Source organism: Myxocyprinus asiaticus, chromosome 34 (genome assembly GCF_019703515.2).
Source record: "Myxocyprinus asiaticus isolate MX2 ecotype Aquarium Trade chromosome 34, UBuf_Myxa_2, whole genome shotgun sequence".
In the NCBI taxonomy this organism is placed as follows: domain Eukaryota; kingdom Metazoa; phylum Chordata; class Actinopteri; order Cypriniformes; family Catostomidae; genus Myxocyprinus; species Myxocyprinus asiaticus.
The window spans coordinates 39,610,174-39,635,709 of NC_059377.1; the positions used below are offsets into that span (position 1 = coordinate 39,610,174).

Consider the following 25,536-nt stretch of genomic DNA (forward strand, 5'->3'; position numbering starts at 1 on the left):
ATGGCAGGTTATTACGCTCTTCAACATAATTTGATTAATTACTGCTGAAATGATTGGTTGAAAATATGTTCACAAATGTTCTATTTCGGTAAATTCATTTTACCGCCTACTTTCATTTGGCGCTAATATCGCAATGTAAATTGAGCAGGGCAAAGTGCGCTGAGTTTTGTGAATGAAGCGCAATCTTTAATTAGCCTAATTTACATAGAATGGAGGCTTGTTTACGCGTGAAGGAATGACAATGACTTCATTTAAATATTGAAGACGCAGCGCAATTTCAGCACTGATTGTGCCCGCTAAACGTGATTGCATGTGGCTAGGGAATAATACACAGACATTTGCACTGAAATACCACGCGCAAAAATGGCGTAACAGTTTAGTGAATCTGCCCCTTTGTGTTCCACGGAAGAAAGAAAGTCATACTTGTTTGGAACGAAATGAGGGTGAGTGAATAACAACAGAATTTTCATTACTGGGTGAACTATCCCTTTAACAAGCTTATGCTCTAATTGAAGATTATTTTGTACTTGTTTGTTAGACAGCTATGTTCATCTGAATCTTCCACAGTGTCATTCAAACTCCATATGACCAGATTTATTCATCAAAATACCCAAAACAGATCACATGACTCGTTCGCCTGAATAAGAGTGGTTCCGTTAGCTCTCAGAGGAGAGAGACGAGAGCAGAAATGGGTTTTATCAGAACACAGGGAGCCATTGTTATTTTGACACTGTGTTGAAAACAGTTCGACCAAACCCAGAGCTCAGCCAAGGGGACTCTGGATTTGTTCTGTCTGCTTGGGAATGATAAGCTTGGCAGAGCTCAATACCCAAGAGCTGGAGGCCCCACAGAGTATGTGTGTGTGTGTGTGTGTGTGTGTGTGTGTGTGTGTGTGTGTGTGTAGGCAGACAGGATTACAACACACACCACTGTGGACGCTGTGAAGTGAACCATGGCTGAACAACAACAAAAATGAACATCAATCTCTTTTCAGAGACACAATAAACATACACACGTATACATAAAAGTACACTTACACTAAAACAGTGTTGGGGAGTAACTAACTACTAAGCTGCGACACTAATTTAACAACAATTTTTTAGCAGTGTAGCAAAGGGCTGTGTTGTACGAGGATAAATTCAGTGCAATGGTAGAAATGCGTCACCTGGAACATAATATACTATACTGTTTAAACCGCAGTAGATATTTACAGTATAGTATGGTAGATAATATTTACATGTGAAAGAAATGGGGAAAAAAAACAGTGAAATATTAAAATATGCCAAACAAATTAGATTCTATAAATGCCAAAAGGTGTCTTTAAAGGCAAGTTAAAGTTGGGCATATATAATTTATATGTGTGTGAGTGTGCGTGTGTGAGAGAGAGAGAGACTTACCCTGGTCAGAGAGGAAATCAAGCATGGTCTGCAGTAAGAAAGACAGATGTCTGACTGACAGTCCCGGGTTCCCCATCCGACGAGACGCATAAACTAGCTCATGAAGTAAACGTAACTGCACTGCCGCCCATCCACGATGTGTTCCTACAAACACAGAGACAAGAGAAAACAATTAAACACATACAAACACAATTATTTAAGCTTTTCCTCTATTACATATTAGTTTACCTTCCCCCTCTGTGTACTATTACAAAAAAAAAACTACAGTTTGAATGGGGGAAATATAAAGTTAGAGGGTTTATTGAATGGGTCTCTGGAATACTCCATTCTGATTGGTCAATCATGCCATCCATTGGTCAAATATTAATGATCGCACATCTGAGGATAAAGTGATATTTTACCTGTCATCCGGGTAATGCTAGTCATCTTTCCTACTTCCCGTATGACTCTGTGATCTTTACGTAAGCTAATAAAATAATTTCAACTCATATTAATATTTCAAGTCCATTTATTAATGTATTTGGCAAGTAGTCGTGTAATAAGCAGGTAAATGAGCAGTCAGCCTGTAATTTCTGCCAAATAAACACCAACAGGAAGTTGAATTCAGCTGTTTCTGGAGACTCTGTGGTCTCTTTCTTTTCACGTAATAGCGTCATTTCCACGCTAATCATTATTTCATGTCCATTTAATTATTTATTTGGCAAGCAGTCGTGTAATAAGCGGGATAATGAGCAGTCGGATAGTCATTTTTGCCAAATAAACACCAACTGGAGTTTGAATTCAACTGTTACTGGAGACGCTGTGGTCTTTTTCTTTTCACGTAATAGCGTCATTTCCACTCAAATCATTATTTCATGTCCATTTAATTATTTATTTGGCAAGCAGTCATGTAATAAGTGGGATAACGAGCAGTCAGACAATATATCACAATATAAACACTAACAGAACTCAGATGCAAACGGGTGGTTGAATTCAGCTGTTTTCAGCTTTTCACGTAATAGCGTAGTTTCAACTCAAATTATTTTTTCATTTCCATTTATTAAATTTATTTGGAAAGTACTTGTGTTAAAAGCGCTATAATGGGGGGCCTGGGTAGCTCAGCGAGGAAAGACGCTGACCACCACCCCTGGAGTCGCGAGTTCGAATCCAGGGTGTGCTGAGTGACTCCAGCCAGGTCTCCTAAGCAACCAAATTGGCCCGGTTGCTAGGAAGGGTAGAGTCACATGGGGTAACCTCCTCGTGGTCACCATACTGTGATTCTCGCTCTCAGTGGGGCGTGTGGCGAGTTGTGAATGGATGCTGCGGAGAATAGCGTGATGCCTCCGCACGCGCTATGTCTCCGCGATAATGCGCTCAACAAGCCACGTGATAAGATGCGCGGATTGATGGTCTCAGACGTGGAGGCAACTGCAATTGGTCCTCCGCCACCCGGATTGAGGCGAGTCACTACGCCACCACGAGGACCTAGAGCGCATTGGGAATTGGGCATTCCAAATTGGGGAGAAAAAAAAAAAAGAAAAAAAGAAAGAAAAAGCATTATAATGAGCAGTCAGATGGTCATTTTCACAATATAAACACCAAAAGGAGGTTGAATTCAGCTGTTTCTGGATACTTTTTCTTTGCACGTAACAGCATAATTTCAACTCAACAAATAATTATTTCATGCCCATTTAATTATTTATTTGGTGATTAACCGGGTAATACAATGAATAGTCTATAGTCAGCAGATCATCATCTCAAAATAAATCTCAGAGTCATATAAGACTCTTCTGCCCCACATACGTCAGGGTTTATTTTGCAAAATCATGACAATCATAATCGACATCCCAGATGATTTCTTAACAAGCCGTTTTTCGAGCTTAGTTCAAATTGTGTTGTGAATGTTAAAGTACGTCTAGATCGTAAATCAAACTCTAGTTCAAAAAATAAAATGTTCTTGACCATATCCACTTTAAGGGAGAAAATATAATGTGACAGAAAGGCCAAACTCAGTCTTGCTTTGTTTGTACAAACAGCATCTTTCGTTGCTCAAAACAGTCACAGGCGTCATCAATTTTACAATTCTAAATTACATCATTCAACGGCTGAGTTACAAAACTCATCCATCAGGCTACTAGCAAAGCTATCAAAGGAGAGAAAGAATTAGAGAAAGAGAACGAGTAGGAGAGAGAGGTGAAGCTGATCCGTGCTGCTCTTGAAGAATGTGGGTGTCGTTCTGGAATGATTGTGTGGATTTATCACTTCACACAGTTCTGCCACTCACACCATTTCACTCTCATCTGTCAATTTTACACTCACCTTACACTCAATTCATGTAAATCCACGCTAAGCATTATGGGGAGAAAGTGTGTCTGCAAAGAGAAACAACAAATGGCAGCATTTCTCCTGTCAGATGCTTTTTATATATAAAAAACAGAAGGCAAACATCTGCAAGCACATAGAGCAAACCAGGAAACACTGGTTGAACTATTCCTTTAAACTACTCTTTTTTTTTTCATCCCCTAACACTATCTATCCATACACACACACTCTCACTTTCTCTCTCTCTGTGCATGTGAGGAGTTATTGGTGGTGTGTATAAGGCACAATAGCATAATAAGGGAGATAACGGCTGGTGAACTATCAACCTGTGACACACTGTCAGCGTACACACACTCTGTGACGGAGGACACGCCTCCACTTGAACTGTGCTGCCGCACTATCGCCAATCCAGAAGATGGGCATGAACACTGAACAGTGCTGGCAGAGGGTCACCTGAAAGACGACTGTGACTCATCACTGCTGCCATAAATCCAGCATAGATTAAATTACTGTAATGTCACACAGCAGGCAACGTGATTCCAGGTTCTTCAGAGCAGCAGCTTTTAATGGTGGATATGAGCAGCGCTGCGTTTTTTATTAATCTGTTGAGCATTATATAATGCAATGTAAAAACGTTTATTAATGTTAATAAAAATGGTTAAAAAGGGAAATCTATGGTTTATAGTAAAGACATATATTTGGGTTATTTTTGAACTATCGACAAAACCAGTTTTAACGTAATTAAACAGGCCTGTACAATTTAGTCAAACATGAAACAAGTTGATAAATACACATCCTTACGTTTAACACAATTCTAAGGCCTAAGAAATGTGGCATATAAAAATGAAAACTGCCATCAGACATGCATATTATTTTAATTATTCAATATGCATTGCAAATAGCTGATTTAGATCAAGTTCCATGTCACTTACTGTATTCAAAATAAATACAAAGTCATATTTTAGTAGTAGTATATTATTTGTATTAACATATCCTTTCACAAACAGCCAGTATGCGCTGCGGTGGTGGAGATGGGGTGCCGTTTCTCCCATTAAAGGGATAGGTCACCCAAAGCTGAATTTACGTTGTTAAACCATTTTCTCACCCTCATGCCATGCCAGATGTGTATGACTTTCTTTCTTCTGCTGAACACAAATGAACATTTTTAGAAGAATATTGTATTGTGACTGTAAAGAACAGAAAGGATATTAAGACACATCAATGAAAGTGGAGTGCGCCTCATCTTTGATGGACACACATTACACGGAGGAAACACTCCATTTTAATCTCAAGCGCTTTTTATCAAAACAAGGCGATTTTCCAGGAATTCCAGTACTTAAAATTCTAAAAGCTAAATTCAAGCACTTTTAGGACCTTGTGTGAACCCTGTAAACAGTGTAGAAAAAAGCACAGTAGGGGTAAAATCAAGCAAAAGAGAGATTATGATTCATTTGTTATCACAATGTTGGAAATTTTGAAATATCGAGTTATGATATGGTTCGTAATTTCTTTGGTTTTTATATTGAAATGCGATATATCGTCCCATCCTTAGTTCGACACATGCTCATTAAGACTGCTATGTGATACTCTTAAATGCAGCATGCGCCAACGATGGGCAAAGATGCGGACTGTCCTCCTGTTACGATTACAGTGTACGAGACATCCTGGCATGGGTAAAACTGATGTATACTTTGGCCTTAGCGCTTAAATGCAAACTCAAACAGTACGCGACAAAGGGGTCTGTGGGATCAAGACGAAATTTCATGACGTTGTAGTATTTCCTAAAACTGTCTTACTGCATTCCTAAAAGTATGTACTTTCCCATCATTAGTGAAGTACATTACATACAGTACAATGGACAGATTGAAATGTAAGTAAGTTTTCAATGAAAATCTTCCCCGCTCTCAAATTTCCTTTGTGTTTGTGTATATTCAAACATGGTCAATGATATCAAACAACATGATTTTTCACATGTCTGGTAATGCAAAATAAAAAAAATAAAATAAAAAAAAGCTACATTGAGATGTTTAGCAAATAACGTCTTACATTTTTGGTCTGTTCCTCGCACAAAGCTATCGTTTAACTTCAGAAGAATTGGAATATAGCGCATGAGTCCTATGGACTACTTTTTCGGTACTTGTTTTTCCTTTTTGGAGCTTGACAACCCCTGTTCTCTGATTTCATTTTATGGACAGAGCAAGAGCAAGGTCAACATTGTGCTAAATTTGTGTCCCAACAAAGAAATCATACGAGTTTGGAATAACATAAAGGTGAGTAAATGATGATAAAACTCTCATTTTGGATGAACAATCTTTAACAAACACCACACCATGCCATAAAACACTGGACTATTTATAAACACCTGCTGCCCATTTAGCTGCCAATTATTAAGACAGCCAATTCATTCCCTCTACAACCAGAGATCATTCAAAATATCAATGTCGTAGTTTAGGGCTCAAAACGGCTGTTGTGAACAGGTTGTTTAGAGTGTCTGGGAACTGGTTTACAGTACTCAAGGGTCTGCTGTGGTTCTGCGTTCAGGATCTGTGTGTTAACCAACTCTCTGGATCCCTGAACACAATGGTCGGGCTAAACCCAATCAATCAGTTGTTGATGATATATTCCCTCTCTCCTACTCCGTTCTCTCAGTATAATTGAGAGTTGAGCTAGCAAGCTCCCAGGCCAATTAAAAACCTATTTTCTCTTCTCTCTCGGCAGTCTCGGGTGTCTCTATTGACCTAAGCTCTCTTCACTCTTTCCGTTAAAGCTTCAGTAAGCCCAGAGTCACCCACAGCTTCAGCTGGCACACACCCAGTCTACAACCCAGTCTGCTAGAGCGGTCACTTCTGACCGAAATGCAATGCTTTGTTTGAAGTAAACATAGAAATGTATACGATATATGCAGAAATCAGTATTCTACTTTAGTTTGAACTATTTCGACTGAACACGGGGAAAGCTGAGTCAATATTTAGACAACCTTCTTTAATCTTGTTTTAAGTTGAAATCATAGAATCTAAAATTAAAGTTCACCCAAAAATTTAAATTCTCTCATAATTTACTCACCCTCATGCTATCTCAGATGTGTATGACTTTCTTCTGCTGAACACAAATGAAGATTTTTAGAATAATATCTCAGCTCTGTAGGTCCTCACAATGCCTTAAATATTGATCCGTTTCTCACCCACACCTATCATATCGCTTCTGAAGATATGAATTCAACCACTGGACTTGTATGGATTACTTTTACACTGCCTTTGTGATTTTTGGAGCTTCAAAATTCTGGTACCCATTCATTCAAATCTTTTTTTTTTTTTTTGCACAAGATCATGTTCGGACAGATGGCCCTTAAGGTGTTCTCTGTGACTTTTGAGCGTTGCTGTGTAGTTGATGTGTAGTCTTCAATATTAGTGATTTTTGGCCAATTTTATCATTTGCCAGGTAAAGTCAATGAAAAGGAAAAAAGTCCCGCACATTAACTTAGCTTGCAAAGAGTATATCAAAATTTATTTTGCAACATTTCGGTCACACGATCTTCGTAAGGCAAGATCATTTGCCAGGTAAAAATTGTAAGTTCAATTGCTTAGAAAAGTAAAAGCACACCTCTCTTCAACAAGGCAAATTATTTGAGGGGTCATTCATGTTTAGAGCACAAATGCAGGACGAGTTACTGTGTTTGGGATGAGTTTAATAATTAGCTAGGGTTCAAGGTTTGTTCAAATCTCTACCCTAAGAAGAAGCAATAGTAATAGTGATTGTAACACTGTTCAATGGAAAGAAGGAGGCGAGAACCGGCTTGACAATATAAATGATAATTTAATAATAAACTTAACCAAAAAGACAAACACACACACACACACACACAGGTGTAGGACAGCTGTCCGTAACTCTCTCTCTCTGTCGCACTGCCGTCTCCGGTCGGCCTCATCCCTCTCGGGCTTAATCAGCCTTATTAGGGGCCGGGTGTGCGGAATCACGACCCGGCCCCACCCTCCGCCCTGCCACATTCCTCCCTTGTTCTCTCAGGCCGGGGAGCCCCCGTCTGCCGGCAGGTCATCCCTGCCTTCCTGTATCTGGGAGGGGACAGGGGGAGGGAAACAAACAACAATAACAAAAAAAAACACAGTAGTTATACACCGTAACGGTGATTATACCAACTAAAACAATACTAATATTTAAAAGAGAGGGAAAGGCCAACACGGAGCGGCAGCGGGAGAGAGAGAGAAAAATAAATAATTTACTTGCCGGTTCTCCGATACGCTGTAGCCTTGTCCTCGGCCACTCCTCCACCCTCTAGTGGACAACAGCCGCGCCTCTCCGGGCGGATCGGAGGCAGTCCTCCGGTCCCAGGCGGACGGAACACCCTGCAGCGTTTTCGGTGGACAGAAGGGGTCTCCCCAGCCCCTGGCAGCGGTTCTCCCGCTCCAGGCAGTCGGCCGGGAGCCCCTCCCCGCTCGCGGTCGGCGGTCCTCTGACCCTGCCGCATTTCAGCGGCTGGAAGGGGTCTCCTCTTCCCCTGACAGTGGCCCTGACCGCTCCAGACGGTCGGCTAGGAGCCCCTTCTCCCCTCGCGGTCGACAGCTGTTCCTCCACTCTCAGGTGGCCGGGCTCCTCCTCCCCCCAGCGGATGGCTGCGGCTGCTCTGTTGGGGTGGATGGTAGTGGTGAGGACTCTACTATGGCGCATCCCTCCTCCTTCCTGGATTTCAGCACCGGTGTGAAAATGTTCTTAGTTCGGGGCAATGGAGGAGTCAGGAGACAACGAAGCAGGCTCAAGGTCAGTTCTTTAATTGGCAGTTTTTCTGACACACACATGATGGTAACCGTCATTATAAATAAATAATGTTAAATAAATATGGCACACTTCCAGATGCACTGGCTGTTGTGCTTAAGGTCACTCTCTCCCTTCTCTGATGCTCTGGCGTGCCTTTTAAGACTCCCTCCACCATCACTATAATGAGAGACAGGTGTTAGAGATAATTATGAGCCAGGTGACGAGCCTTACCGCTCTCTCTCTCCCGCAGACCGACACATGACCACGCCCCTCATGCCACATGCCCCCACCGCTGACTCAGGCCGGGGCAACATCCGGTCAGCCACAACCATCTGCGCTCCCGGTCTGTGGACCACCTTGAATTTAAAGGGCTGGAGAGCCAGATACCAATGGGTGATCCGCACGTTAGTATCCTTCATGCGGTGGAGCTACTACAAAGGAGCATGATCGGAACAGAGGGCGATAGGCCCGCCCCAGCAGGTAATAGCGGAGTGTCAGAACAGCCCACTTAATCACAAGACACTCCTTCTAGATGGTACTATATTTTGTCTCCCTGAAGGAGAGCTTGCGACTAATAAATAGCACTGGCCATTTCCGGTCAGCCTTATCCCTCTCGGGCTTAATCAGCCTTATTAGGGGCACGGTGTGTGGAATCACGACCTGGCCCCGCCCTCCCATAGTGATGCTTACCTAATCACAACCTAAAATATCATTTAGAAGAATGTAAATTTGTCAATTCAAAATACACACACACACAGTATTTCTGAATTAGTATTCTGAAAGATATAAACATACCCTCAGGCTGTCACTAAAGCTAAACTTCTTTATCATGCCATGCAAGTGTGTGTGAGAGAGAGAGAGCCAGGCAGAAGGTTGAGAGCCTTTCATATTAAACAGAATATGGTTAAGGACCCTTAAGCTATGCACCTCGGAGTCTGACATCTCCGTTCAGGGTCAGATTTTTTTTCTCTGCATCGTTTTCCAACACAAAGAGCTGATAGAATATATATCATCCCTGAGAAGAGCCCTTGAAAACACAACACTTTTCTCTAAGCATACAAAGAGGACAAGGTTACTTCTACACCGCCTCATTAGATTACAAATAAACCAAAGCCAATTGAAGAGTCAGAGTTATTTAAAGAAATACGATCAATTCAAATAATTCATATTCCGCCATCATTGTCTTGCAAAAGACAGCACTGAAATAAACAACTGTACAACAGTTTGAGAGGACAAGAAGACAATAAAGCACCTTAATAGCATGCATTAATAAAAAACAAAGGCATTAACTTAATTAAAAGAGTAAAAAATAAAGAGAGGGAAATGATGTCATTATCAAGGTTCAAAAACCTTGAGAAATCTGCATGTACATCACTCGTACCATAATGTATTCAAGGTGTATGTCACTTCCAGACTTGCACACTCATTACTTGATTGTCCATTGTTGTCTTTAATTGAGGACACGGAGGTAAAGAATGCATCTAAATTTTAAAATAGCCCCTTTTCAGGCTGAAAGAAAGCTGCAATGTGGACCAGACATTATTCTGATAAGTCACAAGATTGGCTAACCGGGACTAACTAAGGGCTAAGTGCTTGTATTCCAGACAAAGAAAAACAAAGACAACGTTTCATAAGTGTGTTACCTTTGCTGAAGTCTTTAGGGTCAAGAGAGAGGCTGTATCCCGGCAGGGTCTCCAGCAGGAGTTTGTAACAGGCCTTCCAGCCCGGCTCAGGGATGGTGGGGGCGACACACTGCATGGCAGCAACACGCTTGAAGAACGCTGATTTACGGTGGAAGCTGATGAGCTCGTAGAGCTCCGAGAGAACACTGTAACGCTGGATCTTCTCCTCTTCTGAGAGCTGAACACAGATCAATGTATGTTGAAAAATCATTCCTCACGGACAAGCTTAAAAAGCTGCTTTGAATTTAAAAACAAAGTCTACAGTTCTTTAAAAAAAAATAGACTTTTGATTCAAGTAAAATCTGCAGAATGCGTTATATTGAGCTGAGAATATTACTGTACATTCTTATTCTCAGCTGAAACCATCAATGGCTTTCAAACCAGGGGATGTGTAGAACTTTGTAAATGACAAGTATTGCAATTCTGTTAAGATTTCTCTGGCATTCTACATGAGCTTGCCAAGTTGTTAAGAAACCTAAAGGTAATAGGATAAAATCATGCAAGGGATGACCAATTAACTATCATCGGTTTTCATCACCTTGATCATAGCACTTAATTTCAGGTTAAGGTTAAGCACTTCCCTCTAGAGGAATTATCCCTGCAATAAGTGTATTTTATATTGCTTTGCATCTGCTAAATGACAACTTTACTAGTGCAAAGCTGAACCATTAAGCACTCTTGATGGAAGCGCACACCTGGCCCAGGTTGATGTAAACAGCATTCTGCAGGAATTCTGACGCCTCCATGGCTCGCTTCTGAATTGCCAAAACTCTGACAGCCTTAATGCAGGCTTCCAGCTCGATCACCCCAGCACTCTTATACTGAGAGATGGACAAAAAGACATTTTAGCTTATATAAAAAGTTTATACAACTTATATAAAGTACAGTGGCAAGAAAATGTATGTGAACCCTTTGGAATTACATGCATTTATGAATAAATTTGTCTTAAAATCTGGTTAGATATTCACCTAAGTAACAATAATGAACAAACACAATCTGTTTTAACTAATAATGCTACAAATTATTGTATTGTTCTTGTACATATTTAATACATGATTCAAACAAATTGCCAATAAATGGAGACGATTTAGTACTGTGGTTACTCTCCCTAGAAGTGGCTGTCCAGCCAAGATGACTCAAAGGGCACACCGCAGAATGCTCAGTGACGTCAAAAAAATGCCAGTGACAGCTAAAGACTTGGAACTGGTTAACATCTCCGTTCATGAGTGTGCTATATGGAAAACATTAAACATGCATGGTGTTCATGGCAGGACACCATGAAGGAAGCCACTGCTTTCCAATAAAAACATTGCTTTGCACCTGAAGTTTGCCAAAGACCACCTTGACACTTCACAATGCTACTGGGAAAATATTTTGTGCACACTGACTATAATAAGGCTGAATTGTTTGGAAATAACATGCAGCACTACGTATGGTGTAAAAACGTCACCCCAGTGGTGAAGTACGGTGGAGAGAGCATCATAATTTGGGGCTGCTTTGCTGCTTTGGGGCCTGGACTGCTTGCCATCAGAGGGAAAAGTTCATTCCCAGGTTTATCAAGATTTCCTAAAGGATAATGTCAGTGTGGCTGTGCACCAGCTGAAGCTCAGTAGAAGTTGAGTGATGCAGCAGGACAATGACCCTAAATATCGAAGTAATGGCTTCAAAAAAAGAAAATCCACCTTTTGGAGTGGCCCAGTCAGAGCCCAGACCTTAACCCAATAGAGATGCTGTGGAATGACCTCAAGAATCCAAGGGTTCACTTACTTTTTCTACCACTCTGTGGATGAGTAATGGGATGTGTTCAATGAAGACAAGAAAGATTATTTTTGCTTGTGTTGTTAGCTTAAGCACGTTGTGTTTGTCTGTACTTGTGACTTTGATGAAGATGAGATCGCATTTTATGACCAATTAATGCAGAAAACCAGCTAATTCTCTAGGGTTCACATACTTTTTCTTGCAACTGTAAAATATGTATATAATTTTTTACTGAATCAATACAGAATTCTGAACTGTGTGTGTCTTGTATGGCTTATAGGATCATACAAGTACTTTATTTAATGGCATGTCTTCACTCTAGTATAATGTATCCTGATCCCAACTCAAATACTCACCTTAACCTTTATACGAAAGGTTACTATTGTTACTGTTATATCCACATCAACGGGCAACATCTACCAATATCTCTACATTGATAACCAAACCAGCATGATATAAACAATATCGTTTTATCTATATATAAATGGATAGTTCAAAGTTCAAGATACAATCCTAAAAAAACTAAATGCTGGTTCCTGTAGTTCAGCTGGTAGAACACTGTACTATAAACACTACAGTCATGGGTTTGATTCCCAGGGAATGCACAAACTGATAAAATGTATACTTTGAATGCATTTCGAGTCGCATCTGACTAATGCAGAAATGTAAACAAAAGTAACAGACATTTTGATCATGCTGCTAAGTGTATTTAAGTTTGATTCAGGGGTAAAATTATACTTGCTTATACTTGCAAATACTGGGGTACATCTCTAAAATATAAAGAAATAAAATATCTGAGGGTCAGAGAAAGGACTTCACAGATCCATCTCTCTTGTACAGAAATGTCCCTTTATTCTTGATATGTCATCATATTTGAAAATCAAAGCTCAGCACTGGACAGTGCAAGCTCTGCACTGTTCCAATCTATAAACTTATGAGGACATAGTGGCTCCTGGTGGCTGTTAGCAGAACAGCTGATGTGGCAGATATGAGCACTTGAAATCAATGAGACACTGTATGAGCAGCTCCATTCACAATTCTGGAGTCAAATGCTTTGACTCCTACATAAAACAAATGCCAGGAAGAGTGATTTACAATACACCCAACAAAAGATATTTCCTTCTTGATTACAGACCATCTCTGGGGGCTCAGAGTGAATTCTGGAACATTATGAATAATTAAGAGTTTTTTATATAAAGTAATTAAGCCATGAGAGGCTGTGTGTCAAAGTATTTAGGAATGACACAAAGCAATGGTTGCATAAGACTACTTTTACCTTGGTAAAATCACTGTAACACATGGATTTCAATAGCTTATTGCTTTTATAAAAGAGTCAGATACTGATGTATTTAAACATTATTTTAATCATTCTAAAAAGTCATCATCAGAATTTTTATTTAATTATTAGGATTTTAGAATGTGATTCAGTATTTGATTGTTGAAAAGGTATTTTAACTGTATCACATTCTTAAAAGGTGAGGGTAATTCAATGCAGGGATTCAGGTGAGCGTGATTTTTTTCCCATGGGGTTTTATACACCACAGCAGCAGCTTAGACAGAGCTTCCAAAAAAACCAAACTTGTCCTCTACATGTTATTTTATAGCCTAAAGAACCACAGCGGATCAAAGTCCCATGTTTCTGTGCCTTAGCTACCTTGCCATAGTATGAGATGGCCTCCTTGTATTTCTCAATGATATCCTCCTGACTCAAGCAGTTTTTGGCTCGTCCAATCTCAGTACTTGTGTCTGCACTGATCCCATTGGTCGTCAGAGCACCTGGACAGGAAGCAGGAAGAGGAGAGAGAAACTGGACAATGATTAATTGAGGCTATTTAGGAAGGAAGGATGGAAGGAAGCAAGACAGAAAAAGGAAGGAAGGATGGAAGGAAAGAAGGATGGAAGATAAGAGATAGGAAAGAAGAAAAAGGAAAAAGAAAGGGAAAATATAGGAAAGAAAAAAGGGAAAGATAGGAACGCAAAAAGGAAAGGATGGAAGGAAGATAGAAATGAAGGATAAGGGAAGGAAAAGAATAAGAAGGAATGAAAAAATTGGAAGGAAGGAACATTGAAAGGAAGGAGGGGAAAAGGAAAGGAAGGGAGAAAGAAAGGCAAAAAGGAGAGGATGGGTGGAAGAAAGGAAATGAAAAAGATAGGAAGGAAAAAGGAACAAAGAATGAAAGGAAAAAGGAAAGGAAGAAAGGAACAAAGGATGGATGGAAGAAAGGAAGGAAGGATAAAGTAAAGGAAGGGGGAAGGAAAAACAGGAAGGAAGGTAGACATGAAGATAGAAAGAAAGGAGGGGAAAAGGAAAGGAAGGAAGGGAGGGAGCATGCAAGGAAGGGAGGCAAAAGGATAGAAGGAAGAAAGGAAGCGAAAAGACAGGAAGGAAAAAGGTAAATTAAGGAAGGAACAAAGGATGGAAGGAAAAAAGATAGGAAGGAAAAAGGAAAGTAAGTAAGGAGTAAAGGATGGAAGGAAGGAACGAAGGAAGGAAAAAAGCAAAGGAAGCAAGGAACAAAGGATAGAAGGAAGGGAAAAAAATAGGAAGGATAAAAGATAGGAAGGAAATTCTGTACTCTGCATGCTATTGTAAAACTTCTTGGCACATAGGCCTTAACACAGTAACACTACAATTAAAGACATGTGACAGTCATAAGGGTTCATATTTGTCCAGCTGGCTGAAACACAATTACACACTCAAGATATTTAAAGACAAACTGAAATTTAATTGGCCCTAAAGGCGTACACTTTCTTAATAAATAGTGTTGTTGTGCACGATTCATCAGTGTACAAATGTTTGTTTTCAACATTCATCAAAATGTAAAAACCTTCTCAACCTCCGAAACAACTTTTCTTTCACTGCGTGGTTGAAAAAATATTCATATTAACCATTAATACCAGTTAAATGCATTGTAAATGCCGATTTCATGTCTTTAAAGAAAAGGGATTTAAGAGCAGTATCCAGTGTCTGTGTAATGTTTAAATCATCTATGACATAAACAGTGCTTTGATATGGCACTTCGTTCAGAAATCTTTTGCCAAAGAACTGCTGGTTTTACCATGTCAAACCAATGGAGATCAATTAATTAAAGATCACAAACCAATGGGGGCCTGGGTAGCTCAGCGAGTATTAACGCTGACTACCACCCCTGGAGTCGCGAGTTCGAATCCAGGGTGTGCTGAGTGACTCCAGCCAGGTCTCCTAAGCAACCAAATTGGCCCAGTTGCTAGGGAGGGTAGAGTCACATGAGGTAACCTCCTCGTGGTCACGATTAGTGGTTCTCGCTCTCAATGTGGTGTGTGGATCACGGAGAGTAGCATGAGCCTCCACATGCTGCGAGTCTCCGCGGTGTGGTGCACAACGACCCACATGATAAAATGCGCAGATTGACAGGCTCTGTCTCGTTTGGAAGGCTGCGTCCTCCGGAGGTCGCATTTGTCAGCCGCATACTTCATCGAGGATGTCTCATTTCATAAAAGGAGGAGGACACTTCAAATGCAGCCTTCGAATGCTACCTTCTTTCACGGGAATTCGGAGGATGAATGAGGTGTATCCTTTGTGGGCACTCACAACCCACAATTCTTTGCTTCAACGGAAATGTCAAAAAAAAATGACGCCAATTTGCCCGTAAATATGATGTTCAAACGCAAGGAATGTTAATTCCCAAGTTGAAGTACCTCAGTAGATGGGTGCAGAGTATATAATATGTATAATTATATTAATATATAATTAAAATCAATTATTAGACTAAAAGTACACCTGTAAAATCTATTTTCTTTTCTCTTTACATCATTATAACTCTCCTAAAATGTACCTCATACATTCCCTTCTAAAGGGACTTTGTTCCCTTCTCACTCGAAGCGCTCGCGCTTGCCGTCATAGCAACCATGTCACGTTACGTTTCTGTTTGTCCTACGAAGGCCATCCCGTTTAAACGAGGATTGATTAAAGGAGGACACTCAGTATACTGCAGCCTACAAAGGACACGTCCTACCTAGCACGCAGCCTTCAGAAGCGGAGGCAACTGAGACTTGTCCTCGGCCACCCGGATTGAGGCGAGTAACCGCGCCACCACGAGGACCTACTAAGTAGTGGGAATTGGGCATTCCAAATTGGGAGAAAAGGGGATCAAAAAATAAATAAATAAAAAAAAGATTGCAAAACAATAATCACAGAACTCTTAACATTTTGAGAAATGTTACTGGTTTACACAAAGCTCTACCACACAGCACTGCCATTTGGTTGTATACATAGGCAAAAATGTCTGTGTGAACAATGAAACGCAGTGTAGGGTGCAATCTGTGTTATAAAAGCTGCCAAAATCAATCAATACACTTTGCACAGAAGTCACAACACAAGTGATTAGATATCCTTAATGGCTAACAATCATCATCATGGAGCGATTTGATCAGTTATAAAGACTTTTAAATCTCGATAATAACAGTGATTTCAAAGTAAAATAATTGATGAATCAGTTTAACAGTAATTTAGCCTGATTATTTAATCTGAGACAATCAAAGAGGAGAATCAGGCACAAAAAAACTAAAATCCCATCTAATGATTGCAACAACAAAAAAAGCCTTTCAGATGGAATCAAGAGTAAGGCGTGATCATTAACCATGCACAGAAATCACTACTGACATGATTTTTATTGCCATCACAGCAAAATCCACCCACAGACATGCAAAAGCACAACAGAATTACATAAAAGTACAACACAAAGCACACAAACAGGCAGGATTAAAAGCAATATCCAGAGCTGCAAGTGCTTTACAGTACCTGGATCAATGAGAACTTCCTGAGCGCCTGAAGACAGACAGATAAACAGAGAGAAAGACAGAGAGAGACAGAACCTGGTTCACCTGGCAGGTCATTGTCAGCAGTGTTAGAAAAGCACATTTTAGGGTTACTGTAAACAAAATGATCTGTGTTATTATCTTTATATACCCCATATATGTTAAAAGTGTCAATAGAGGTGATCTGGGCCTGTTTTTAGCAGACATGCAACAGGTCTAAAAAAGCAATGGACTCATAATAACAGCTGTTAGCAGGGGGAGCAGTCAGCGCATCGGTGTGTTCTAACCACACAGAAGATCCCTTCACAGGGCACTTTGAAGGGTTCACTATCCACGCTGTTTAAAACTAGTAAGACTTGTAAACAAGATGCGCTGTCTTTGGTTATGGGCTGGTTATATATTAACCTGGTCAGTTAAATCCTCATTTGCTTCAGTATTGAGATCAGTTGTCAGTTTCCCCACCTGAACACCTGGCTGTATGTGTGCCTATTAAACATAAGCCAACTTCCTGTTTCAGCAGGAAATTCGTCAACCAACCGATGAAAACTGCACTCATCAAGGCAGTTCACCTGGATTTTAAAATACAATTTTATAGCATTATCAGGCTTATTTGTATTAGAACAAGACAGACAGGAAGGAGGGAAGGAGGGGAAAAGAAAAGAAAGAAAGGAAGGAAATGAAGGAATGAAGACATGGGGTGCTTCTCATTTCCTAAATTTTGCTTTCTCATTTCCTCGCTCCTCCGTCCTCGAGCCCGTGACCCGGAAACCAAAGTCCGCCATCACGAAGGACGTATCTATCGAGGACCGAGGAAGCTTCCCGAGGACCCTTGAGCGAGGAAACACAGAAGTTCCTATGCGGAGGAATTTTTGGTCGAAGCACCGCGCAAATTCTCCTCCTTCACATCTGACACCTTCACCTTTGCATTTTAAATAAACCATAATTGTCACATACTTTAACTGTGCATCTTGAATTATTAAGTTTCATCATGAAAATATAAATTTCTAAAGTTTCAACAATATAATGGAAAGTGCTCCGATGCAATGCGGCTGCGCAGAGACGGCGCTCTGAAGTGATGCGTGAGTGAGCAGGACATTCCATTTTACAAAAACATCTTCCTTCGATTCCTCTGTCCTCGTTTCCTTTCCTTCCATCCTTTCCTCATTTCCTAAGTGGATGGAGCAAGGAAACGAGAAAAGGAAGCAAGGAAACGAAATGAGGATGCACAATTTCAGAAATGAGAAGCACCCCCAATGTATGGTGTTCATAGGAGTATGGAAAACAGCTTTTACACCAACCAAATAATTCAAACTCTGACTTAATGGACTAAGGTCTATTGCATTTTGGTTAGATAAAATAAGGGACTCTATAGACGTGTGATCACACTCACCAGGTCTGTGTCTCTTTCCGGCGTCTGCAGCGGATGAGATTCCGGGTTTGCGAGCTCCACTCTTCCCTGCTGTGCCTCCTGGGTAATGGAAGATGACAGATGCAGAGCACAAACCCTCTAGAGCAGCTGAGGAATAAAACAAAAACCATTTCCTTTTTTATTCAAGACTGTACATTATATGTGAGAACAGCAGATCTTTCCATTGAAAGAACATGTTTCCATTGATCATGGTTTAAATAATGGGGGGGTTGTACTTGCTTGTTCCCCCCCCCCCATCCCTTTATTTAGTCAAACAATTACTGTCTTACCACCCAGCCAGAGGAAGTCATTGACTGATCGCAGCAGCTCCACAGCCATGTGATAATGGACAAGGGCGTCCTGTAACATGCCCGCCTGCAAACATAGATCACCCACATGCTTCCTCGTGCGGCCCTGACAGCGTTTCTTATAGTGCCTGAGGAAGAGGAGCAGTGATCTTCATCAGACATTCACATTAAGATAAACAATCACTGCTTACGCATAGAGCTCAGAAAGGAAAGCTGGAGGTGTGAAGGTTTTTCACTGAAGGGTAACGTGGTAATCCATATAATTCAGGGTAACGTGGTAACTAAACACCTAATCATAAACAAAAAATGAGGCCTAATGATGTGGTGGAAGGACCCCTTTAGGTATCAAGTGTACAAGAGGGCAAAGTGATGGTCAAGTGAGAAACTAAATAAAGGAGGTGCTGTTAATAAACACTTCTCACAGCCAAACAATTATAGATATTAAAAGGCCATAACTTATATAGGGACCTATAAGTTATGTTGCTCGTTTAGTATTATCAGTCTGGTCAAACAAACTTCATTTTGGGGGACTGGGTAGCTCAGCAAGTAAAGACGCTGACTACCACTCCTGGAGTCACGAGTTCAAATCCAGGGCGTGCTGAGTGACTCCAGCCAGGTCTCCTAAGCAAACAAATTGGCCCGGTTGCAAGGGAGGGTAGAGTCACATGGGTTAACCTCCTTGTGGTCGCTATATTGTGGTTCGCTCTCGGCGGGGTCCGTGGTGAGTTGTGTGTGGATGCCACGGAGAATAGCGTGAAGCCTCCACACACACTATGCCTCCACGGTAACGCGCTCAACAAGCCACGTGATAAGATGCGTGGATTGACGTTCTCAGATGTGGAGGCAACTGAGATTCGTCCTCTGCAACCCGGATTGAGGCGAGTCACTACACCACCACGAGGACCTAGAGGGAATTGGGAATTGGGCATTCCAAATTGGGGAGAAAATAAAACTTCATTTAAATAAATTCTAGTAAAAAAAGTAAATTCTTTCTCCTTTCCATTTTATTTATTTATCATTTAAGTGTAGGAGAATAAATAATAGTTCTAGTACAGGCAATCGTTCTTCCAACACCTGACCTTACATTGAGAAACAATATCCTCTTCAGCTACAGGAACTAAACTCTACACATTAAATACAGCTCAGAGGGGATTTTCTGCAGGTGCATGGATGCCATATTCAAATTCATAGGCACCATAGATGAAATGCGTAGAAAAGCTTTGCGAGCAATCATTCATGAATCACTATATGACATCCATGCACTTCTGCACTCAATACGGATGGCAATATGGAGAAAAAGATAGAGAGACAAAGGGGTCTAAGGCACTAGACCCCGAGAATCTTGTCTAAACATCCATAAACAGCATTTATTGTGCACAGGGCTTTGCAATATTATCACCTTAAAGCTGAAGTGTGTAATTTCTGCGCCACCAAAAGGAACAATACAAAAAATATGATTCAAACAGGTTTTCTGAACACTTAAAACTGTAGTACTCAACTCAGTTTAAGACATTTTACCACGTTTAAATCCCTTACACAGAATTCAGCATATTTTCCAAGAATCTGCAGATTCTGTATGTACCTGCCATTGGCCAACTTAGTTACAGTAAGTCTGCAAATTCAAGTGGGTAAAAAGTATTTTAACATCGAAAAAAATTACACACTTCGCCTTTAAACTCAAGCACTCAAAGACTACACAAGGACACCAAGATTATACACGGATGGCAAAATGGTATGAATTTTGTAGTCATATTATTGAAACTCCAATAACACGTTGACTATCATCCCAAAAACAGATGAGTTTGACCTTTCTGCTATAAACTGAGACACAAGAGCATCAAGGTCCAACCACTAAGGGGGAGAGGAAGAGGCTGATCAGATAAGAATGAACTAAAGCAAGAGACAGATCTATCGGCTCACCTTTTCACACCCAATAATAAACTCACAGGACAGTATGAAAGAACAGAAGACAAATAAAACAAGGCAAAACAAGAAAAGGGAGGAAAAACAATGAAAAACAAAAATCATGAAACAGGGTAGAAAATTATGCACAGTTCATTTTATAAACAAAACCGGTTATGAAGTGGGACTTGTGAAATTGTGCGTCCAATACTTATATATAAAACGTATTTACTGTATACAGTATATCCAGACAAAAAATAATAATAAATGAGTGTCGTCATTGACCCAAGTAGCAGGACTAAGTGTAGTCTAAGAGACTTGATTTCAACTCAGTAATTCAGTTTTGACAAGATGTGTAGTTACTACATTTTGTCTTTTCACAGCAGTATACCGTAATGTATAGTAGTCGACTAGTAGTAGTGGGTTTTCAATGCCAATGCCTAGGGAACGACTTGGCAGAAAAATCTTGAAGAGAAAGTTCATGGAACATGTTATTTGTCAACTACCCAAGTAGAGGCTGACTGATTTTTAACTAAGGTGTTGGAAAAGGCTGATAATCAATTAATATACAGTATATATAGGTAGGCCAATATATCAGTTTTACCAATTTTTGGTGCCAATTTTTGCTTTTTGGAACTATCAGTATACACACACTACCGGTCAAAAGTTTTGAAACACTTACTTATTCTTTATTATAATTTTTTTCCACATTAGAATAATAGTAAAGTCATCAAAACTATGGAATAACATAAATGGAACTATGGGAATTATGTTGTGACTAAACAAAATCCAAAATAAATCAAAACTGCCTAGAATTTGCAGACATGTACTCTTGACATTTTCTCAACCAACTTCTTGAGGTATCTCCCTGGGATGCTTTTTAAACAGTATTGAAGGAGTTCCCATCTATGTTGGGCACTTATTGGCTGCTTTTCTTTATTATTTGGTCCAAGTCATCAATTTCAAAAACTTTTTTTATTTTATTAAATTTTAGTTTTATAATGAAATAAATTAATATGTTGGCACAATTATATTTTTGTCTACAAAACTAATTTCAAACATTTAAGCATACGCCTTCAGATCAAAAGATTTTTAAGATCATGAGAAACATTTCAGTCAAGTGTTTCAAAACTTTTGACCAGTAGTGTATATACACCGATCAGTCACAACATTAAAACCACCTGCCTAATTTTGTGCAGGTCCCCCTCGTGCCACCAAAACAGCGCCAACCCGCATCTCAGAATAGCATTCTGAAATAATATTCTTCTCACCACAATTGTACAGAGCGGTTATCTGAGTTACCATAGACTTTGCCAATTCGAACCAGTCTGGCCATTCTCTGTCGACCTCTCTCATCAACAAGGCGTTTCCATCCACAGAACTGCCGCTCACTGGATATTTTTTGTTGCTGTTCTGAGATGTGTGTTGGCGCTGATTTGGCGGCTCGAGGGGGACCTGCACAATATTAGGCAGGTTGTTTTAATGTTGTGGCTGATCGGTGTATATAAGCATGTATGTATATGTGTATATATATATGTAGGCCGATATATCGGTTTTACCAATTTTATGGTAAACAATTATGCCAATTGTAGCTTTTTGGAACTATCGTATCGGCAAAAATCAAAGCCAAAAGTTCCTTCAGGATTCTTCAGTTAAAATGGCTTGGTTCTACAGTATAACAGCGACCTTGATAAAAACAATCACTGACACCTAGTTTTGACTGGATAATCAAGTCTTCTAAATTGAAGCAACCGCACGCAAAGAAAACTGCGACTATATGGAAATTGTCAAAAAAGACAATGGCTGACAATAGTAAAGATTTGGCAGGTTTTTTTTTCATCAGTTTGCATTCAACTTCTGAGTACCTAAACAAACCCCAAACTTACCTGCTGTCTGTGTCCAACCCCACAAAGTCCTTCTTCTCGAACGGCACGCACAGCAGTAGTATCTTATCGCCGGATTTATCAGTTGCTCTGTCCAGCCTTTTCGACTCCAGGATGATAAATATGGACTCTACGAAATCCTCCACCCGTTTCTCCATGTCAGGACAGTCGTCGTAGCTGGGGTAAAATGCCACATCAGTCCTCTGCTGTTCAGCCACCTCACCCTGCATCCCAAACACCAGCAGCCGCGAGTCGTACAGTGTGGAGCCGAACACTTCCTTCTGCCCGTGGAAACGGTCCGACGTCTGCGGCCACTCTTTGGCCGTGGTGCAGCTGGTCACGGCGATGAGACCCACGACTTTGCGGTGGGTTTGAAAGTCCCCCAAATCGTTGTTCTCAGGGGTGTAATTGTGACGGTAACGGATGAAGAGGACCCGCTGGGAGTCTCGTATGCTGACCTGGCTCACGCTAGCGATGCGTTTGTAAATACGAAAGAACTGGTCCTCTGGGACGATGCCCACGGGCTGGACCACCACCAGGACGGTCTGATGGTCCTCAGCACACTGCATGTAGTCTGGGACACTCATGTTTGCAGACAGCAACTCTAGAGAGAAGAAACAATCCACAAAACAACATACTCTTAATTTATACTACTTTTGCATTTATGCATTTGGCAGATGGATCGTGTGTTCATCAAGTGCATCCCTAAAGTTTGCTACATTTTTCCTTGAAATTAATTTACCTGCTATCTCTCCAATCAAAAATAGATATGCAAAAGTAACCAAAAAAAACACTGACAATATTTTAAATATAATTATGATTAAATTTATAGAAAATGATGACATTTAAAACTCTAATTCAATCATTTTTACTCACTGGAAATTAGATGAGTCTCTATGACTCCCTGAAATAGGTGTGTAATCTTCATTTAAACGCACACTGACACACACTATCCTGAATAGCTAAATGTTAAATAACGCAACACATGCATAATTAAAAATTGACATTAATTAATATTTCATCAAAACACCCAAAATTATAGTAAACACACCAAGAGTACAAACAGTCAAATATTTTAGTCCATATTACTGTGAGCAGAGCATGATCATCTTTAAATCCACATACATGTCATTAGATAAAATAATATAACGCTTTTGTTTATTTAAAATGATATATAAACATACATTTATTTCGGGGCGTGTTTGAATTAAACATTATTAAAGAAATATCAGCTGATGTCAATGTGACACTAAGAAGCCCCATTAAAGAAACGATACAAACCCCACAAAACATAAACGGTAAGATTTATTCAAATTTTATATCAAATGATAAATGCATGTATTTAAAAGTGTAAATGTTGATGATTTTACTCACGGACTGTCAAAAGCAAACACTCTTCCTGTCAACACAGCTGCAGCTTCTTCTGTCGCTGTCTGTGACTGTGAGCGTGAGCCTTTATTAGCGCCAACTGCTGGATTATAAAAACTACATTGACAATGCAATGATAAATATTAGTCTGTGTATGCATGCATGCAGTAAAATATGCATACAGTAAAGGTGTCTACTGAGATGTGCCAGAGATTTTTACAGGAGATCTGTTTAGATTCTGACGTGAGATACAAATGCATGAACTAAATTCTAGATTGTTTCAGAAAACTGGCTCAATATATACATATGGATATAAGGAATTATATACAGTTGTGCTCAAAAGTTTGCATACCCTGGCAGAAATTGTGAAATTTTGGCATTGATTTTGAAAATATGACTGATCATGCAAAAAAAAAAAACTGTCTTTTATTTAAGGATAGTGATCATACCAAGCCATTTATTACCACATAGTTGTTTGGCTCCTTTTTAAATCATAATGATAACAGAAATCACCCAAATGGCCCTGATCAAAAGTTTACATACCCTTGAATGTTTGGCCTTGTTACAGACATACAAGGTGACACCCACAGGTTTAAATGGCAATTAAAGGTTAATTTCCCACACCTGTGGCTTTTTAAATTGCAATTAGTGTCTGTGTATAAACATTCAATGAGTTTGTTAGCTCTCACGTGGATGCACTGAGCAGGCTAGATACTGAGCCATGGGGAGCAGAAAAGAACTGTCAAAAGACCTGCGTAACAAGGTAATGGAACTTTATAAAGATGGAAAAGGATATAAAAAGATATCCAAAGCCTTGAAAATGCCAGTCAGTACTGATCAATCACTTATTAAGAAGTGGAAAATTCAGGGATCTCTTGATACCAAGCCAAGGTCAGGCAGACCAAGAAAGATTTCAGCCACAGCTGCCAGAAGAATTGTTCGGGATACAAAGAAAAACCCACAGGTAACCTCAGGAGAAATACAGGCTGTCTGGAAAAAGACGGTGTGGTTGTTTCAAGGAGCACAATACGACGATACTTGAACAAAAATGAGCTGCATGGTCAAGTTGTTAGAAAGAAGCCTTTACTGCACCAATGCCACAAAAAAGCCCGGTTACAATATGCCCGTCAACACCTTGACACGCCTCACAGCTTCTGGCACACTGTAATTTGGAGTGACGAGACCAAAATAGAGCTTTATGGCCACAACCATAAGCGCTATGTTTGGAGAGGGGTCAACAAGGCCTATAGTGAAAAGTATACCATCCCCACTGTGAAGCATGGTGGTGGCTCATTGATGTTTTGGGGGTGTGTGAGCTCTAAAGGTACGGGGAATCTTGTGAAAATTGATGGCAAGATGAATGCAGCATGTTATCAGAAAATACTGGCAGACAATTTGCATTCTTCTGCACGAAAGCTGCGCATGGGATGCTCTTGGACTTTCCAGCACGACAATGACCCTAAAGCACAAGGCCAAGTTGACCCTCCAGTGGTTACAGCAGAAAAAGGTGAAGGTTCTGGAGTGGCCATCACAGTCTCTTGACCTTAATATCATCGAGCCACTCTGGGGAGATTTCAAACGTGCAGTTCATGCAAGACAACCAAAGACTTTACATGACCTGGAGGCATTTTGCCAAGACGAATGGGCAGCTATACCACCTGCAAGAATTTGGGGCCTCATAGACAACTATTACAGAAGACTGCACGCTGTCATTGATGCTTAAGGGGGCAATACACAGTATTAAGAACTAAGGGTATGCAGACTTCTGAACAGGGGTCATTTCATTTTTTTCTTTGTTGCCATGTTTTGTTTTATGATTGTGCCATTCTGTTATAACCTACAGTTGAATATGAATCCCATAAGAAATAAAAGAAATGTGTTTTGCCTGCTCACTCATGTTTTCTTTAAAAATGGTACATATATTACCAATTCTCCAAGGGTATGCAAACTTTTGAGCACAGC

The 25,536-nt window shown here is 40.2% G+C and overlaps 1 protein-coding gene across 3 annotated transcripts in view; it reads right to left on the reverse strand.

Moving 5' to 3' along the window:
* Window positions 1–23,635, reverse strand: part of LOC127425128 (trafficking protein particle complex subunit 9-like) — a 290,373-nt gene extending 266,738 nt beyond the window's left edge. Inside the window, exons 1-10 of one of the 3 annotated variants that reach the window (XM_051670793.1) lie at window positions 23,581–23,635; window positions 22,210–22,810; window positions 18,404–18,549; window positions 18,096–18,221; window positions 16,689–16,715; window positions 15,904–15,993; window positions 13,563–13,684; window positions 10,846–10,971; window positions 10,112–10,328; window positions 1,398–1,541 (exon numbers count right to left, since the gene is read on the reverse strand). In XM_051670793.1, coding sequence (XP_051526753.1) covers window positions 1,398–1,541; window positions 10,112–10,328; window positions 10,846–10,971; window positions 13,563–13,684; window positions 15,904–15,993; window positions 16,689–16,715; window positions 18,096–18,221; window positions 18,404–18,549; window positions 22,210–22,793 — 1,582 coding nt within the window. In that variant the 5' untranslated portion in view covers window positions 22,794–22,810; window positions 23,581–23,635. The remainder of the gene's footprint in view (window positions 1–1,397; window positions 1,542–10,111; window positions 10,329–10,845; window positions 10,972–13,562; window positions 13,685–15,903; window positions 15,994–16,688; window positions 16,716–18,095; window positions 18,222–18,403; window positions 18,550–22,209; window positions 22,811–23,580) is intronic. The other 2 variants (XM_051670794.1, XM_051670795.1) reach the window with 2 other exon arrangements.
* Window positions 23,636–25,536: the final 1,901 nt, after the last annotated feature.